This window comes from Amborella trichopoda, chromosome 13 (genome assembly GCF_054954075.1).
Source record: "Amborella trichopoda isolate Santa Cruz 75 chromosome 13, AtrichopodaSantaCruz75HAP2 v2.0, whole genome shotgun sequence".
Taxonomy (NCBI): Eukaryota; Viridiplantae; Streptophyta; class Magnoliopsida; order Amborellales; family Amborellaceae; genus Amborella; species Amborella trichopoda.
In genome coordinates, this window is record NC_142348.1 from 24,257,946 (window position 1) to 24,276,494 (window position 18,549).

General features: G+C 39.4%; 1 protein-coding gene and 1 non-coding gene across 8 annotated transcripts in view; both read right to left on the minus strand.

Annotated features, from left to right (window-relative positions):
- LOC148779118 (uncharacterized) overlaps positions 1 to 18,549 on the minus strand; it is a 49,867-nt gene that overhangs the window by 20,882 nt on the left and 10,436 nt on the right. For 4 of the 7 annotated variants that reach the window (XR_016047680.1, XM_088855988.1, XM_088855989.1 and 1 more), the window contains exons 2-3: positions 12,193 to 12,341; positions 3,623 to 3,792 (exon numbers count right to left, since the gene is read on the minus strand). Coding sequence is in view for 6 of the 7 variants with exons in the window: in XM_088855988.1 (XP_088712114.1) it covers positions 3,623 to 3,792; positions 12,193 to 12,341 (319 nt within the window). In the remaining variant the exon portion in view is untranslated. The remainder of the gene's footprint in view (positions 1 to 3,622; positions 3,793 to 12,192; positions 12,342 to 18,549) is intronic. The other 3 variants (XM_088855986.1, XM_088855987.1, XM_088855985.1) reach the window with 1 other exon arrangement.
- On the minus strand, positions 476 to 603 carry LOC148779119 (U11 spliceosomal RNA). The gene has a single exon (XR_016048692.1). It is a non-coding gene; the product is annotated as a U11 spliceosomal RNA (small nuclear RNA).

An 18,549-nucleotide genomic window follows, 5' to 3' on the forward strand; every position in this document is an offset into this window, starting at 1 on the left:
GCATAGACCCATGCTTAAGGCTATTAGTGAACTGCCTAGGGTATCAAGTACACTTCCTAAGGCTACAGTCGTGACAATGTTCATATATAGTCACACCATTGCCTTCAGCATGATGCACAAGATCGCTTAGAAGAGCGATATAGCAAGGGCTGAGGTAACCGGATTTGCCACTTCTTTTCTAAGTTTACAAAGAATATTGCAGAAGAGAAAGCTATTGAGTTTGATGTTAACTTTAGAAGAGTTATCTAGATGTAAGTGGCCTAGATGTGCTAAAGGGGAAAGGGCATGTGACAGTGTGTTTAAGAGTTTGTCAAGTGGGTAGTCTACTAGGTTAAAGTCTTTCTACCCTCAGTGAATTTTAAAAATAGGTTAATGGTGACGTGAAGCCCATTATGGGCTCTAAATATGATGCACTAGATGGAGGTAGCAAAGGCTTTGGTCAATGATGAGAGTACGTATTGCTCAATATGGGAGATAATAGATTACAAAATGGGATAGGCAGCTTCATCAGCCCAGAAATTGTGTCGGCCATATGTCTTGATAGCCATACAGCACCCAACTTCGAAGGGCAGGAGTGGCATATTTAGCCAATCGACCCTTTTTCTTAGGCAGCTTCATCAGTCATTACCTGAAATTGTACTATTTGAGGTTTTGAACGTGAAGTTCTTCTGCACAAACTTAGGAATTGAGAAAAAGGATGCAATTATGGAAGGCTTTGCCGTTAATGAATGTCTTGAGAGGCTAGATCTACACAATGATATCCAAGATAAGATATATGCTAACGAGTTACTTTTGTATAAGTGTACTTTGAAATCATTTGTGAAGGAAATGGTGGTGAGACCAAGGACTAAATCAAATGTAGGTAATTTCCTTAGTATTTATTAATTTTGCATAGTTTCATATGAATTTAGATATTAAATTTGGAGTTCCTTTGATATGGTAAAAATTTAAGACTATCATAGATTTAGTGATTCATATTATTAGGGTATTATCTTAGTTTTATAAGTCTGAATTGTGGCTCATATATTTTACTACAGTTCCACACAAAAGCAAGAACCAGCTTGAGAAAAAGAGGCTCAATAATTTAGTATTTGTCAAGCATAATATGATGCTATAGATGAGCATTTTTAAGATCCCAAAGAGAGATCCCATTTCATCCAAAGACTTGGATTATGCCAAAAGAGTGGTTGGTTGAAGATCCTTCGTGAGGGTTGACCTGGGATATGGTCGAGGAAGTTTAGGACCAGCTTCCACCCATAGGAGGGCTAATGACCACCACTACTAGTACACAAAGGAGGAGGAAAGAGAGGTGACGAAGAGGAGGCCGATTCACAAGAAACTGAGGAGGACCATTATGTTGAAGAAGATGACGATTCTAATGATGATTTGGAATCGGATGGAGGAGACAGGAATGAAGCCAATGATTATGAAGAAATTGATGATAATGATTGAAATATAAATCCTACTAATTTTCTTTTCATCTTTTGTCCATTTTTATGACATCCTAGTCATCATTAAATTGTGGGTTTGAACTCGGTTTTCTTTTCATATGTGGCCGGTCTTCCAACATTGAAGCAAGTCGAAGCCGACATATCCCTTGGAGCACGACACTTGCCTCACCATCTCATGGAATTCTAGCCCTTTGCATCCTCAACCTTCATTTCCTCTTTCATTTTGGGATTCTAGCCTCAGAGCCAAACTGGCAAGGCGATTCTTGCACCAAGTTCTTTCCTTTACAGAACCATGGCCCCCAAGTCTAGTACAACCATATCCAAACTTAAACGATTCAGATGGATCCATCACTTCACAAAAACAAGAGATCATCAATGAAATTAACTTTTTTTGTTTTTCGAGGAATTGCCCGGCACCATTCAGCCAATTTCCTTCACACCTCCCACACCTAGTGACACCAAAATAATTAAATAGAAAATTGTAATTAGGGAGGTAAGTCAGCAATGAGGAGATTGCCTCTACCCTCATGAACCTCAGCACAAATAAATCTCCCCACTCAAATAGTTCCCAACCCAATTTTTCCACAAACCGTGGCATATAAGGAGTGATGAAATATGGCTAACCATCAATCCATCATAGCTCTCTCCATCTTAACTCCATCATGACATCTCTTAGATCAACATTTATCACCTTCATTCTAAAGAAAATAGGTGCAATTTCTGTGATTGCTTCTAAACCGATAGACCTTTGTAATCTGCATTAGAAGATTTTCAAAATCATTGCTAATTAGTAATATCAGCGCAAAAGCTAGATTGATCATCAATCAATACAAGAAGCCTTTGCCAAAACAGAGGCATATTCAAGCAAGCTATTGTTGGCCATGAAATTGTTCACAGCCTGTGCAATGAACAACTAGAGAATGCGTTTTGTTTTAAGATAGATCTTCAAAAGGACTAAGTTAATTGAAAATCCTTCAATTAACTAAACTGATGTCTTTCTTTGGAGAAACCTTTAACAATTGCATACGAATGTGTTTCACCTCCCCTGGATTTTCTGTTATCATCAATGACTCATTTGGAGCTTCCAAAGGCAAGAATGGAACAGGACAAGACAACACGCTCTTTCCCTACTTATTTCTCATCGCTCTGGAGTGCTTTAGAAACCTCCTTACTAAAGAAACTAAGGGTCTGTTTGGGCACCAGGAGATGCCTCTCCAAGATGATTAGCGATCTCAGACGTTTGGCTCACAAAAATGCAGCAGAGATACATCTTGCTGAGAGAAGCGTCTCCTTATTTTGGGGCCAAAAATGAGAGCACACCTCCTCAAAAAAAGGTGGAATATGAATCCCCAAAAGAGCCGCTTGCCAAGCTCTCTCTCTCTCTCACCTCTATTAATATTTTGTGTTTTTAATTTAGGGCATTTCTCTTTTATTGTTGATTTTTCTAGTTTAGGATTTTTTTTGGGAGGGGGGGCGGGAGCCGGGGCCAGGGGTGGGGTTGGTTTAGCTGGTTTGCTGTTGGTTTAGGGTTTTATTTCTAATTTGATTTTGGGTTTTTATAACTGATTTTAGCCCCTTCTCTTTTGCTCAGTTTGCTGATTTCTAGCAGTAACTCTATATTACTTGGGATAACATGTTCCCTTACACTGGTTAGCCAAGTAGTTAGGGTGCTTTGATGGAAGAGGCAAGTAATTATTTTCATAGATCATGTGTGTAGGTCTATCCTCCTCCTGGTGGTTAGTCTAGAAGTGTTACATTGAATACCTACAGTTTCCCCCTTTTCCGGGCACCCAGAAAGCACATTGATCATGTGATCCAAGACTTTGGGTGGCTAAAACAACAGAAGGGTTGGTCTTTAGAGCATCCTCCTCAGTTGTGGATCTGAGGAACTTAGTAATGGAGACAAAATCCCAGCCAACAGGTTTGATCCCATTTTAGAGTCAGACTGTGTTGTACTCTGATGAGTCCATTTGGGCCAAAAAATATTTCCTTACATGATTAAGCACTAAGCTTATTTTCTCTTTGCAATTCATTTTTGCATTTATTTTTTTGTCAGTAAACATTATTCTTTCTTCATGTTTTTATCTGTTATCTATAAAAATTATTTTATTTATCAAAATAAAAATAAATAAAGGTCTCATTATTCTGAGATCTGGTTTCCTGTTCCAAACCTTATATCAAGAGCTTTCAGATTGGGACAGATGCCTGGGACCCTTTCCAAGCCAACATTGCTGACAGCAGACCCCGAAATATCCAATAGCTCCCATGAGGTGTCTGCTAGGGCAATGATGCTGTAATCATCTAGTAACTTCCTTCTCCTTGAGATGCTCAATATTGCCATCTGCAGTTCATGAGACATCAAACAAGATGAGGTTGTGATTTTTAAGCCACAAATAAATTTACAAGACCAGAAGCACATTCCAGATGTTTACTTGTTTACAAGAAACAAAAATATATCATTTTATAAACCAGAATCATAGCGAGTAGCAAGATAGAAAGAGACTCCAGCAAACAATAAAAACACAGTTACATGACTCATCAAACGAACAAAACGCAAGGCTATGACTCCAAACACAAGCCCATACTCATCAACGGAACAAAACACAGGTACAAGACAATCAAAAGTGCTTCTCGAAAATAAAGTAATCATATATGTCATAATTGCACTGCAGTGACCAACAAAACTCCCATAAAGTAACTATTCAAACAGTTAAAACACAGTTACAAGTCTCATTAAAGGAGCAAATACAAGGCCATAACTCCTACTGCAAGGTACTCATCGAAGGAATAAACCACAGTTGCAAGACAATCAGAAGTGTTTCTCGAAAATAAAGGAACCATATATACGCAATGATTGCACTGCAGGGACAAACAAAACCCCACAAATATACGCAATGATTGCACGGCAGGGACAAACAAAACCCCACAAAGCAAGAACCTCATGAAGCATACATAGCCTAGATCTTCAACAGATACAGAAAATCATTGGGAAGAATATTCTATTTTTCCCTCTTTTCTTTCTTTTTCTTATTTCTGTTGGGTGGGTGTAAACTTGTATGTATGAGGGATAAACTTCAACTGTCCATTTCTATTTTTTTGGAGAGTAACGTCATCTCTCCATTTCTTTCACAGAATCTTGAGTACGTTGTCACGTTACTTGTTCCTCATATGTTGGTTTAAGGGCAATCTGACACACAAAAACATGGTGTTTCTGCTCAAACTAAATTCCCACTCATGTGCCAACCTTACTATAAAAGTTTGAGGGCCTCTACATGTAATATATTTATTAAAGAAAGCGCGACTTCTTTTTCACAAAAAGTCCAAATTAGTCATGACCTAAAGATAAATGCCTCGTAGTGATAGTCCACTACCCACAAGTGAGATGAAATTAGGGCTACTGCTCAACTGTCTGTATGCCATAGGCATCTTTAACTTCCTGGTGGAGCAGTGTGGCCAGCTTTAAGTTTTCATAAAATGACTGGCAAGTAATCAAGGCACATGTTGGCTTCTTTTCTGGCTTCTCAACAGAAACTTACACTCTTTCATCAGCATTAAAGGTATTACCTTGTTGATCTCCCTGAAAAAGTACTACATATTGGCTTTGCCATCATGCTTCATTTTGCTTTCATATTGCCCAGATCTACACAGAAAAAATAAGAGAATAATTGGCAACATACACCATACCTGGCTTTTGTATTTCTACCACATAAAAAAGTGACTAGGCCCAACGAGTCACAAATATGGTGCTTTCATTCACACTAGCAAATTTATACAGCTGGGTGCTTCCCAACCTGCAAATTGGCTCGTGAACAAAACCCCTATGAGGCTATAAAGCTCTAGTTGAAAAATATAAAATATTAAATCTACACTTATCAACAAGTATTTGATGGTGGAAGGGGAATGAAGGGAAGAAAGAAACAGAGGTGTGTGTGAGAGAGAGAGAGAGGAGAATGACATGACCCATTTTTTTGGAATCCACCATATGTTTATATTATTAAAGATTACACACAGTATCTTGGTGTGACTTTATAAATCACACATAACCCTATTGAATCAATTATTCCATTTATGTCCCTAACTTACAATTGTACATTGAATACATGACATATAGAATCAATTATTCTATTTAAGTCCCTACCTTACTGCTGTACTTTCGACACTTCCCCTCAATATGGAGCACAGACATCAATTATGCCCAGCTTGAGAACACTATTTTGCAGTCCGTCACAGACAACTATTTTGTTGAAGATATCTTCCAAATGATCTCTTGATTTTTCACATGAGTACAAATAATTCTGGCTGCAAGTTTTTCCCTTGTGAAAAAATAATATACCTCAATATGCTTTGTTCTATCATGAAAAACAAGGTTCTTAACAATGTGAATAACTGCTTCATTGTCAAAATAAAGGGTCACAGGTAACTGAACTTTAACTCCCGAATCAGCCAAGATAGTTTCCACCCGCATGACTTCACATGTTCCATGTGCTATAGCTCTATATTCAACTTCAACACTTGGTTTGGCCACATTTAGTTTTTTTACTCTTCCATGAAACCAAAATTCCTATCAACAAGGTACAATAGCCTGTAATTGGCCTTTTATCAATCTGTGAACCAGCCCAATCAGCCTCAGTGTAGATTGCAACACCCATATGACCATGAGTAATAAACAACAACCCTCTACTAGTAGATGACTTTAGATACTTTAGGATATAGTTGACATCTAAATAAGGTTTTTGAGGGGCATGCATGAATACTAACTACATAAACCGCATAAGATATATCTGGCTGCATAATTGTGAGACATGTAACGCCCAGTAACCTTTGCTATTGACAAGAATCCTTCAGTAACTCTCCCATCTGTTCATGAAGTCTATGATTGGTTCGCATAGGTGTATCCATTAATTTGGCACCCAACATTCCAGTTTGTTGTAACAGATTTAGCACATACTTCCTCCGGGAAATAGTTATTCCCTTCGTTGATCTTAACATTTCAATATCCAGAAAATATCTCAGTGGACCCGAATCTTTTATTTCAAACACTTAGGTAACATTTAAGTTTTTTGATGAGTGCCAAGCTATCCCGTCACTAAAATATTATTTACAATATGAGTGTTATAATCCCAACATTATTCTCCTCACAAATAGTGTATGATCAACTTGACTCCTTCTAAATACAATTTTTACTAAGGCTTAATTGTATTTGTCAAAACCAAGCTCTCAATGATAGTTTAAGTCCACATATTGCCTTTTTCAATCTGCACACCCTTCCTATCTCCAATTGAAGTTGAAAACCTAAAGGCATGGGCATACACTCTTCCTCATGAAGATCCCTACATAAAAAGGCATTTTTCACATCTAGCTGATGCAAGGACCAAGATTTTTTTGCAGCCAATAAGTGCATGATTCTAAACAGTATTTAACTTTGCCACAGGGGCAAAAAGCTCTTTGTAATCTATACCATGAGTAAAACCTTTTGCAACCAACCTAGCATTGTATCCGTCAATCATGTCATCCGCCTCGTTTTTCACTGTAAACACCCATTTGCATCCTAACACCTTTCCTTTATGAAGCTTACGGATCTCCCAAGTATTGCTCTTTTCAAGAACTTGCCGTACCTCCCACATTACAGCCTTCAATTGAGGTTGTGATAGAGCCTTTGTTACATGGGATGGAATGCTAACGGTAGGCAAAAGATGATAGAAAGCATGATAAGAAGGTGACATATCATTATATGTGATGATGCACAAAGTGCATCAAGTGGACAGGGTGGCATGTATCTTCCATGGGAGCAGCAGATTCCTCCTAACTCTTGTGTATAATTTGAGGGATGTAAACCCTAGGAGGGCTACTACGAAGAACAATAAGGGCAAGAATTGCTTAGGATGATTTTCAAATTATTTTAATGGCTTTTATTTTCTGGACCAGTTGGGGATTTTCATTTTATTTGCAGGGTCATTTATTTTAAAAGTCACTTAAGTTTAGGACTTTTGGGTTATTTCATTTATTCTATGGACATTTAATGTCTGATCATTAAGTAATAATATTTAAGAGGTGTGTGGGGCTATGGACAGCCATTCACGTGACTTTTCAGAATGAAAAAGACAGAAAGCTTGGGCTTTTGGGAGCTCTAATTGTGCTTTAATAAGAAACCCTAGGCTCCTATTTTGATGCTTGTGCTTGGCCTGAAATTTGCTGATATTGGTGTTCTCTAAAAAGTTTCCCACATCAATTTCGTGTGGGAGCCCAAGTTTCTTCAACAACAAGACCAGAGAACTATAACCAAGTCTAGGGTGTTTTGTTGATTTTGGGCCATGTTTTGCTAATTTCATCCAAAAGTTTACTGATCTCAACCCAAGGTTTGCCAAATTTTGCCTATAACTTGTTGATTTCTGCTATATAATATTGATTATCTAGGCTTGTGATTTCGGTGAACCCATAGCCGCGAGAAGGCACTAAGGAAAGGGAGCTCTCCTAGATATTGCCCATGACCCCAGAGAAGAGGCGATTGAAGACCTCAAAAGGCAAGTCCAGCAGCTTACACAGAAGTGTGCGGACATCACTCATGGGCAAGATGGGATTTATTTGCCCACGAAGAAGCCAAATTTAATCTCTTTCACCATCCCGCTCCTGGCGTGAAGTCAAGTGATACAGACAGCAATGGAAGGCCTAGACAACAGGGAGGCACCAATCTACGGTTTTCGACATGAAGGTTGATATTCCTGATTTTGACAGTAATCCTCAACCCAAGGGGTTTATAGATTGGTTAAATACTGTAAGAAGGGTTCTTGATTACAAGGAAGTTCTCAAAAATAAAAAAGTACAAATTGTTACTATAAAATTGAAGAAGGGTGCCTTGGCATGGTAGGAAAAAACTTAGGTCTAGAAGGGAAAGAATGGCAAAGCCAAAAATTAATGCCAAGGAGATGATGAAAAAGAAATTAAAGGAAAAATACCTACATGAAAATCATCTACAATCCCTTTATCATAAGATGAATAACCTTCGTCAAGGAGAAAAGAGTATAGAAGAGTACAACAATGAATTTCATCAGTTGATGGCTCGATGTGACATTGTTGAAAAAGAGGAACAGTCCCTAGCTCATTAAGTAGGAGGGGCAAAGAACACCTATACAAGATGTGGTGGTCATATAATGTTACTGGACTTTAGATGAAGCTTACAACCATGCAGCTAAAGTGGGCTGCGGCCTAGGCAGTACAACTGCCAGCATAAGCGAATGTAGAGAAAAGAGTGGGAATTTGGTAGCTCGACAAACCTCACAGCCTGTTAGTTCATCCAAACATTAGGATATTGCAAGTGTTGGGGGCAGTTCTAGTAGCCTAAATAGCCCAAAAACCAACATTATTTAAGTGCTTTTAAGTATTGGGGAATCAGCCACGTCTCCTCTCAAGGCCCAAACAGAACATTTGTAAACCATGCTGAGGAATTTCTTGAAGAGGACACCAAGCAATTAATTGTGAGAGACCTAGTTTATGATGAGCCACTAGAGAAAGAAGAGCTCGAAGTGACATTTAGAGATCATGGGGAAGCTTTGGTGATCCAGGGTAGTATGATTCTACCCCAAGAAGTAGAGGAGGCAAATTGGTTGCGCACTACTATCTTTCACACATGATGCACCACCTATGGGAAGGTTTGTAATCATGATTGGCAGGGGGCATTGTGAAAAAAATATGTCTTAGGAGATGGTGAAAGTTGAAATTGAAGATGGAAAACCACCCAAAGCCGTACAAGATGGCTTGGTTGAGGATGTGGATGGATTGGAGGAGTCCAAGATGTTTTATGCAGTGGTCTAAGTAGAAGGGTTGCAGCCATTTATGAGAGATTTTTGTGATGTCATCCCCAATGAGCTTCCTTAGGGATTACAACCTATGAGGGACATCCAATATCACATAGACCTTGAACAAGGTCTAGCCTACTGAACAAGGCTGCATACAGAATGAGATTAAAGGAGCATGAAAAATTGTAGACAAGTCAAAAAGCTTCAATAGAAGGGGTTCATTCGAGAAAGCATGAGTCCATGCACCATCCCAGCCTCATTGACACCTCAAGAGGATGGGACTTGGCACATGCATGTGGACAGTAAGTCTATTAACAAGATAACACTCAAGTACCGCCTCAATTCCGCATCTCAAAAATATCTCGGATATGCTAGCTGGTGTTACTATGCTTTCGAATGAAGATTTGAGAAGTGGATACCATCAGAACCGTACTTGTCCAGGAGATGCATGGAAGACAGTGTTCAAAACATGAGAGAGCCTTTACAAGTGGTTGGTGATGCCACTTGGCCTCTCCAACGCTTCTAGTATTTTTATGACGGTGATTAAAGGTCTTCAAACCTCTAATCGGTAAATTTGCGGTGGTCTACTTTGATGATATTCTAGTATACAGCATAAGTGAGCAAGTGCATACGGAGCACTTGCGATTGGCATTTGACTTGTTACGGGAAAAGCAGATGTAGGCGAATCTTAAAAAGTGCGAGTTAATGACAAACAACTTAATATTTCTTGGTTATGTTGTCTCGGTTAAGGGCATTAAAGTTGAACAGAAAAAGGTAGCAGCCATCAAGGATTAGCCTACTACAGTGCTTGATGTTCGCAGTTTTCATGGATTGGCTACTTTATACAAGAGGTTCGTCAGGGGCTTCAGTTCAATCATAGAAATTATCACAGAATGCTTAAGAAGGGGGTGTTTGCATCAAATGATAAGGCCAAGAAGAGTTTTCAGTTGGTGCAATGTTAAGTTCAAAGGGGAGTCCTATTGCCTTCTTCAATGACACCCAGCACCGATATTCCACATATGATGTGGAGTTTTATGCTATTATTCAAGCCTCAAGACATTGGTACCAATATGTGATCCAAAGGGAGCTTCGTTTGTTCTTAGATCATGAAGCGCTGAAATATATTAGTGGGCAACATAAACTAAATCAATAACATGCTCCGTGGGTAGCCTATATGCAGGAGTTTACTTTCGTCATCCAGCATAAGGCAGGGAATCAAAACAGAGTGGCAGACACCTTGAGTAGAAAATCGGCCTAGTCGGCTACCATGCCGGATGCTATTACTGTGTTAACTTCAAGGAGATATTCGTTTGGTGCCATGATAGAGTTAGTGGGATTTTCTTATTCTAAGACAAATCTCTCTTTAAAGGATTATAGTTGCAAGTTCCCCTAGAGAGACCCTTGCAATAGAACTTCATGAAGGAGGTATTGGCGGACATTTTAGTTAAGATGAAGCCATAGCATTGGAGTCAAGTATTAGTTGCCAAAATTGAAGAGGGATATTATGCAGTTTGTCAAGAAAATGTCGTACGTATCAGCTCATTTAGGAGCAACAATAAAATATATCACTCTCACACAAAGGGCAGCGGGCTAGGGCTTTATTCTCCACTTCCGATTCCCAATGCATCTTAGGAAAATGTTGGCATGGATTTCATGCTAGGACTTCCACGGTTCTCAACAAGGTATGGATTCTATATTTGTGACTCATTTTATGGCTTGCAAGAAGACCTTGGATGCCACACATGTTGCAAATTTATACTTCAGAAAGATAGTGAGTTTGCATAATGTTCTGAAAATGATAACTTCATATGAGGATACTAAGTTTCCCAGCCATTTTGGGGGAATTTTGTAGAAGAAATTGGATACTCGATTGTCGTTCAGTAGTGCCTATCATGCACAGACAAATGGGCAGACTGAACTGGCAAATCTTGGAAATCTTCTCCGAAGTATTGTGAGGAAAAAGAAGAAACAGTGGGATCTAGCATTGCCTCAAGCCAAGTTTGCCTATAACAGTGCTCATAGCAAGTCAACTGGTAAGATTTCGCTCGAGGTGGTATATAGGAAGAACTGAATCCATTAGCTTGACTTTGTTCCTATCTAGACTAATGGAAGGGACATGCTACTGCTTCTTCTTTTTTATAATGAAGGGTCATGCTACTGTTGACGAGTTGGTTGAGCAGATGAAAGGTATCCCACAGGCAAATACAACAAGTTGAATTACCACACGATAGGGTTGTTTACGGTTTGAAGATGGGCAGCAACGCATACAAGGTCGTTTTGCCTTCAATATGGAGACTTCGGATATCTTCAACATTACTGATTTGTCTGAGTATCTTGGGCTAGGGATAGATGAAGATGAAGGTTCCAAGTCGAGGGTGAGTTCTCCTCAACCCAAAGAAGAATGATGATGCACAAAGCACATCAAGTGGACAGGTCAAGTATCTTCTATGGGAGCAGCAATTCCTCTCAACTCTTGTGCAGTGTTTTAAAATGCAGGATGCAGACCCCATGCTGTCAACAGCCAATGGGGTGACAGGACTTGATCTGGTCAATCAAAAAAAACAAATGCAATTTTTTCCAGCTTAAACTCTTTCCATCACACATATAATAGACCCTGAACAACAAAAATATGATCTATTATTTTACACAATGAAAGATTTATAGAGACAAGAAGGATTTTTAAATTATTAAATATAGATTCTAGGGAAATACATAGAATTATCATCATTTGTATCATTTCTCTCCTATTTTCATGCACCAAAGAAAAGTAAAAAGAATGCACAGGCATAAATTATTTACAAAAGAAAATGATTGGACATATCACTTATCAAGGAATGATGACCTCACACAATAGAATCCTCTTAAAATGGGAAGAATGAAAGCTAAGGACGTGCAACTTGAAAATCTAAGCTTGGATATTCAAATGGCTTCGATAGTCAAGTACTCACCTTGATGTCTGGTGGAAAGATCGAAGAAACCTCACATAGATCAACAATGATATCCTCCAAATGTTTGCCAAGAACTCCAAGACATAAGGCAACTAGACTTCTAGGTCTCCTGCTTCCAGTATGTAACCCTGCAATGAATAATGTAGAGACTACATATTAAGATGTTATTAATAACTTATCCAGTTTTAGCCTCAGTCCATACTGATCCCTCAAAAGAAAAATGAAAAACACTTATAGAAGTAAAAGAAACTTATTCTATAGTAACTACAAGAAACACAAAGTTTTAGAGAATAATGGGCATTCATTCAAAAGAGAAATAAATGCAAATTGCAGGAATAATAAACATCCTAGAAAGGGCAAGGAAAGTGCAAAGCAAGAGAAGTTTTATGTCTGTGTTGTACTCAAGACTTTGAAATTTCTGACCTAAGCATAACGAAAAAAAAATAACATGAGAAATCTGATGCATCAAACACTGAGAAGCATAGATTGTGTTAGAGAAGCACTGGAATACCGAGACATATCATCGTGACAAAACTTCATTTTGTCAATATTCTGACTATAGAAACCTAGCCATACATGCACCAATCAAAACGAATATCTAGTATGACATGGCTAACGCATCTCAAATTCCAAATTAGCCACTCTCAAGAGCTGAATAGACTCAGGAATTTTAGGATTACATCTATCATATGCTAAATAATTTACATGACCTAAAACTGCTGCTATATGGAAGCACCCCCATCAGCATCAATGAGACCAAACTATGAAAATGACAAAATGATTCAATTGGATTTTTTTATCTATAACAAAATTCCAAAATGGAAAACAAATGCAAGCGTTGTTCATAAAGGTAAAAGGGTCACCGCCCATCTTGAACCACTAGGAATTTCTTTTTGTCTCCACGATTGGCTAGTGACATTAAGACAATCCTTTTCAATAATGGAAGCCTAACTGAAATGTTTAAACATTAAACCTCTGAGCAGCACTTTGCTTCTGCAAACCCAATCACAAATGCACAAAGGCCTTGGGAAAAACTTACAGATTTTCCCCCTCTCCATCCTGAATAAGACCACCAAATAGAAGACAGAATGCACTACCAGTAAAGAGCAAATTATGCCTAGGAAAGTGAAATGCCATGCTAGCAACACCCAGGCCAGAAAGGAATTTTCTCCTTTTCTTTGCTTTTTTTACTTTGTTTTTTTTTATGTGTGTTTGTGTTTAGGGGAGAGGGGTTTGTTTTTCTTGTGGCAATAGCCGACTTTGGAAAAGGCCCTCTAAAGGCACAGCGGTGACCTATTGCCACTCGGAAATACCAAGAAAGGACCATACCTGTAAGGCAAACTGGAAACGTAGTAGAGGTGGTTGACCGTTTCTCCATGTATGCACATGATATAGCAGTTTGAAAGCAGGATGCCTCTATTTTTATTGCGTCAGACGGTCAAAGGATTGTTGGATTCAGCAAGCCAATTTAATGCGTGCAACTTTGACAAGGCAGGGATGGACCAGACTCTTCGGACAATTAATGGTTCACGAGCCAGTGCTGTGAAGTGAGGACTCTTTAGGAGGAGGATACAGAGAAGGCACCTGCTGAGGTGGGGCACCAAATAATCTCAGCCGCCTCTAAAGGGGATGAAGTGGCTTCTTAGAGCCTCCAAATTCACCTCTTCATCATCCCAATTATGACAAAAGAGAGGAGCTCAAACTTGTTATGCCCCCTCCCATGCCCGCAGAGCGCCCCCCAGCACCCTACAAAAACTGTTCCACACCATGTGCAACACGGGTTACATAGAAAGTGGACCTCCAAGTCCGTTGGTTAAGCTACGAGCTCTCAAAAATCTGGTTTCTTCACCTGACTTGGCAATGAAATGAACATGGTATGAGTAGAGGAATGGCGAAGAAAATTGATACCCTTCCATGAGCCTGATGTCTGAGACGTAGATGGTCTTCTAGGAAACCTTCATGAAGGTTCCGTTGCATAACTATGGTTGGATGATGGATAAGCCAAATGTGGTCAAGGTGCACTGTGAACCACCACCATTTCCCTAGCTTGATACACTCTTTACCTCCTGATCCCCTGACCAAATGGCTCCTTGAGTTAGCAAGCCTTTACCAGTTCAGCAAATGGAATTCATGTAGGTCTCTAGGCGTGCTCCAGAGGAACTAACACATCAGTCATTCATGTTTTTTTAGTCATTCATGTTTTTCTTATTATGCTCATAGGCTTATGAATCAAGGACATGTAGAAAATGGGAATGCTTTAAAGGGTGGCTTTAATGTGCGTAAGACAACCTTCCAGGAATAAGAATAAGCTTTTCCATGATGCCGACCTTCTTTGGAACCTTCCTATAACCAATGCCATTCAGCTTTATTGGGTTTACCTACACATTAGTGAAGACCAATACATTTGTTCCAAAAAATTGTCCTATATCCTTTATTTCATTCGTTTCGCCCACTCTCCAAGCCTCCACTTTGAAACTTATTCCTATCAAATGAATCTTGCACACATTTGTTCGAGCCTATTGTTACACCATATAGCACCTGGTAGGCCACACATGGCAAACCTGTAGCAAAATGCGAGTTTGAAACCAGAGGACGGGTATCCAGGCCACATTGTACCCAAAATCCTTGAGAAGTATGGTAGATGATGTTTCCCAGTCTAAGGCAACCCACAGATTGCAAACAAACTAATGGTAGTCCAGTCTGATAGCAATATGATAGTATGCATCAGAAAAAGCCGGACATACCAAAGATGGTAGAGGGGGCCCCAAACAGAAACGTATTGGGCCTAAATTCAAGGGATCATTTTGGATGATGGAAGGCCCAACAAATAAAAGCCATGAGTTATGAAGTCAGTTATGACCCAGATCTATTATCAGATCGTCAGTAATAGAGCATGACAAAAGCATGACTCAAATCTAATCCAAGATACCCCTAAGATATCCCCTAAAAATCAGCTCAAAAGGATGCTCGATGATGAGAAATAGGGAGAACTATTCTCAGACTATAGTACATCGCCTATGAAGCACACAAAAGATAGCAAAGTTACAAAAGAACAACCAGAAATTGGAACCTGACGGGCCCGAGACTTTTGAAAATAGTAGCACGAGGCTAAAAACCCATAACTTTAAAATTTAACATTAATCTGACGCCATTTGACCACATTTACTAAAGGTAATGTGTCATAGCAAACTATTGAAAAGTTAATTTCATGCAACTATTGTTTTTAGATAGGAAATACAGCAAAATGGCCCATTTCAATGGTTTTCTAACTGTTGTAAACAGTCCAAACAATGCAAATAGCTTCCAACCATTGTCCCCACCAGGATTTTATATAGATGCCTTGAACCATGGATGGATTATTTAAAGTATGGGCCTTACATGGCTGAATTATCACCTTTTTGTCCCGTTATGATGCAAAAAGGGCAATTTTCTTGACATAAAAATGCCCAAAATATCTATATTTGTCCTTGGAAAACTTGGTTTAACCCATACCCATACAGGCACTTACTATCAAACAAATGATTGGACACCACCAAATTGTAGAGGGTCACGTAACAATTGTTTTGCAACAAATTTGAATAAAAGACTTCAAGCTTTGAAGGGATTTTGAGTCTTTTATGGATGAACATCAAAATATCAGCAACGTGCCACTTTCCATACATGTCTTCTTCTTTATTCTGCTGCCCTAGAATTGTAGAGCTCGATCCTGCAATGATTTGCAGCAAGAGTCACCCCAAAACTCCCCAAACCCGATGAGTTATTGGTCATTGAAGGTGTCCAAGCCAAAAGCTAGACATAGATAGGCCCCAAAATCACCTCCCATCTCTGGGTTGATCGTGGCTTGATATTTATGAAAAGAACAGTTGTGGAATCCCGATTCATTTCATCGAAAATCTCCTCCCAAATGGTGAGAAATCACCGAAAAACCGATCATAGATCATGAAACTTGAAGATTGCATGATGCTAAAAAATCTCATATTCTTTCTAAAAATAAACCACATTTCAGCAAGAAAATGCCCACAAAATACACTGCATTGGAAAGCGCTCGACGTGTAGAACATATTTGAAGCCTCGACACTATCTCCATGGGGTTTGAGAAAGAAACCTCCACAGAGACAGAACCTTAACCCAAACCCATTAACCACAATTCCCAACAAACCCTAACCTTAGATAGAAAACATCAAAATACCAAAACCACCCTTAGGCCATTAAATAGAGGAAACCAACCCACTTCCCTAAAGCCGTTGGAGAGATAGGGACTAGGGTACAACTCCCACTGAGAACATATAACTCGAAGGCTATTAGACATTTGGCCCAATATTGCTCTCCTTTTAAGAGACATTTTTGTACTTCTTCACCTCTCTTGAACACATTGGTTATGATTGAGAAGGAAAAATGACACTTGGTCACCTTGACTCAAGCCCCTAACAGATGGGATACATTCATGGGGACATCCATTTATGAGGAATGAGAAATGAACACTTGATATGGAACTAGTCATCCATGTTCCCCAGTCATAATCAAACAACATATTTGTCATAACTAGGTCCCACATATCCCAGTTAACATGGTCGTCTGCCTTTTCAAGGCCCAATTAATAGATCAATGTAGGTGGCTTCCAGACTTATGCCTTTTATCAGTTCACTTGTTAGCAATGATGGCTGCATCCAAGATTTGCATACCTTGTCCAAAAGTACCTTGGGGTGGAGAAACAACCTCGTTAAGAAGGCGAAGCCCGGATGCAACAACCTTGGCTAAGACTTTTGTAGGAATCATTCAATAAGCTTATAGTCTGAAGTTTAAATTTCTCAAGCAACTTCAAGCTTGGCGTTTAGGGCCGTTGTAAATGATAACTCTTTGGTGTAATTTGGCAAACATCTCCATCACATCAGGATGAAGAGGGGTAAAGATCCCCATCACATCAGGCCCCAAAGACTCCCAAAAGTGGCAATTGGGAATACCTTAAGCCAGGGCTTTGTCTTGGCCAAGCTTTGTGATAGCTTTAAGTACTTCAAACTCCAAAAATGGCCACTCTAGCCATGCTTCATCACTGCTAGTGATTCTTCGGAAACTGGAGATTGGCTCCACCTCTTCTACCGAGAAAATCTTTCAGAAATAACTACTAAAGGTCATCATAAATTCTGCCCGTCTTTGATTGAGAGGAGTTGTATCTGCTTCTACAATTTGCATCTCAATCTTCGTTGCCAATAAAGTATTTCTTGCTTAGTATTTTGTATATTGGCTTGGCAATGGTTCTCTTGGTCCTCTCTAACGACTCTTGAACTTTGGTTTCATGATGAAACCAACAGATCTATATCCTCAATGTTAAGCATCAAAGCTTCATTCTTTATATCGACTTCACCAAAGTATTCATGGTCTTTCTTTCAGCCACTGTAGTTTTCTAGAAAGCCAAAAATCAGCACATCTTCAACCGCAAAAGACAACCACCATTGGGGGATCAATTGATGAAAACATTTGTCCTCCAGCCACATCGTTTCTAAACCGAAAAGATCAAGGTCCATTGAAGACCGGTTCAGAGTCTAGGATGACTGCGGCATTGTCTGATAAAGTTTTGCGCAAGGTTCTAGTGTGAACGCTTTGGAAAGCGGCCTCCCAATCCAGGCTGAACATAAGTGGATCGAGCTTCATTAAGGTGTGCTTGACGAGGTAATTTGACCAAGTGGAAGAGGCACTATTGAGTTAGAGGTGTATGAGGTTATGCTTAGACACATGGGAAGAGAAGCCTATCAGCTAGATGTAAGCCACCATTATTATATTCAAAATACCAACTTATGACATTGACGTCACCACCTACACACCACAAATTTATTTTTTTTGATAATGTTAACATTTTGTATTGCTGAGAAAGGGAATTACAGTATATTCTCTCTCCAGGAAAATCCTCTAGACGACCCGATAAAACGAAGATCGAAAACCCATGTACAGTAATAGGATTTCCCCCATAAGTGCGGTTTACAAAAAGAGGCTAGGATAGGGCTTTATAAAATTGCTCCCCCCCCCCCCCCCCCCCCACCCCACCTTCGGATGTACAATGACAAGGAAAAATAAAAGGGCCCAAAAAATTAAAAAGGGGCTTTACTGGTCCAAAGCAAGAAAGAAGGTGGACCCAGTTTAAACTGCCTCACCCTGTCTTCTAGCACCCTCCTTCGCCAACCAATCCGCGAAGTCGTTGGACATCCGCTAGGTATGCTGCCATGAGAAGTACATAGCCCTGCAAATTTATTGAACCTCGTTAAAAACTTGGATCAAGTACCATGGAGGATCACATGTCCTACTAGCCCATGAGATGACATTCTTGGCATCACCTTCCACTATCAAGCTAGAGCCTTAGGAGGA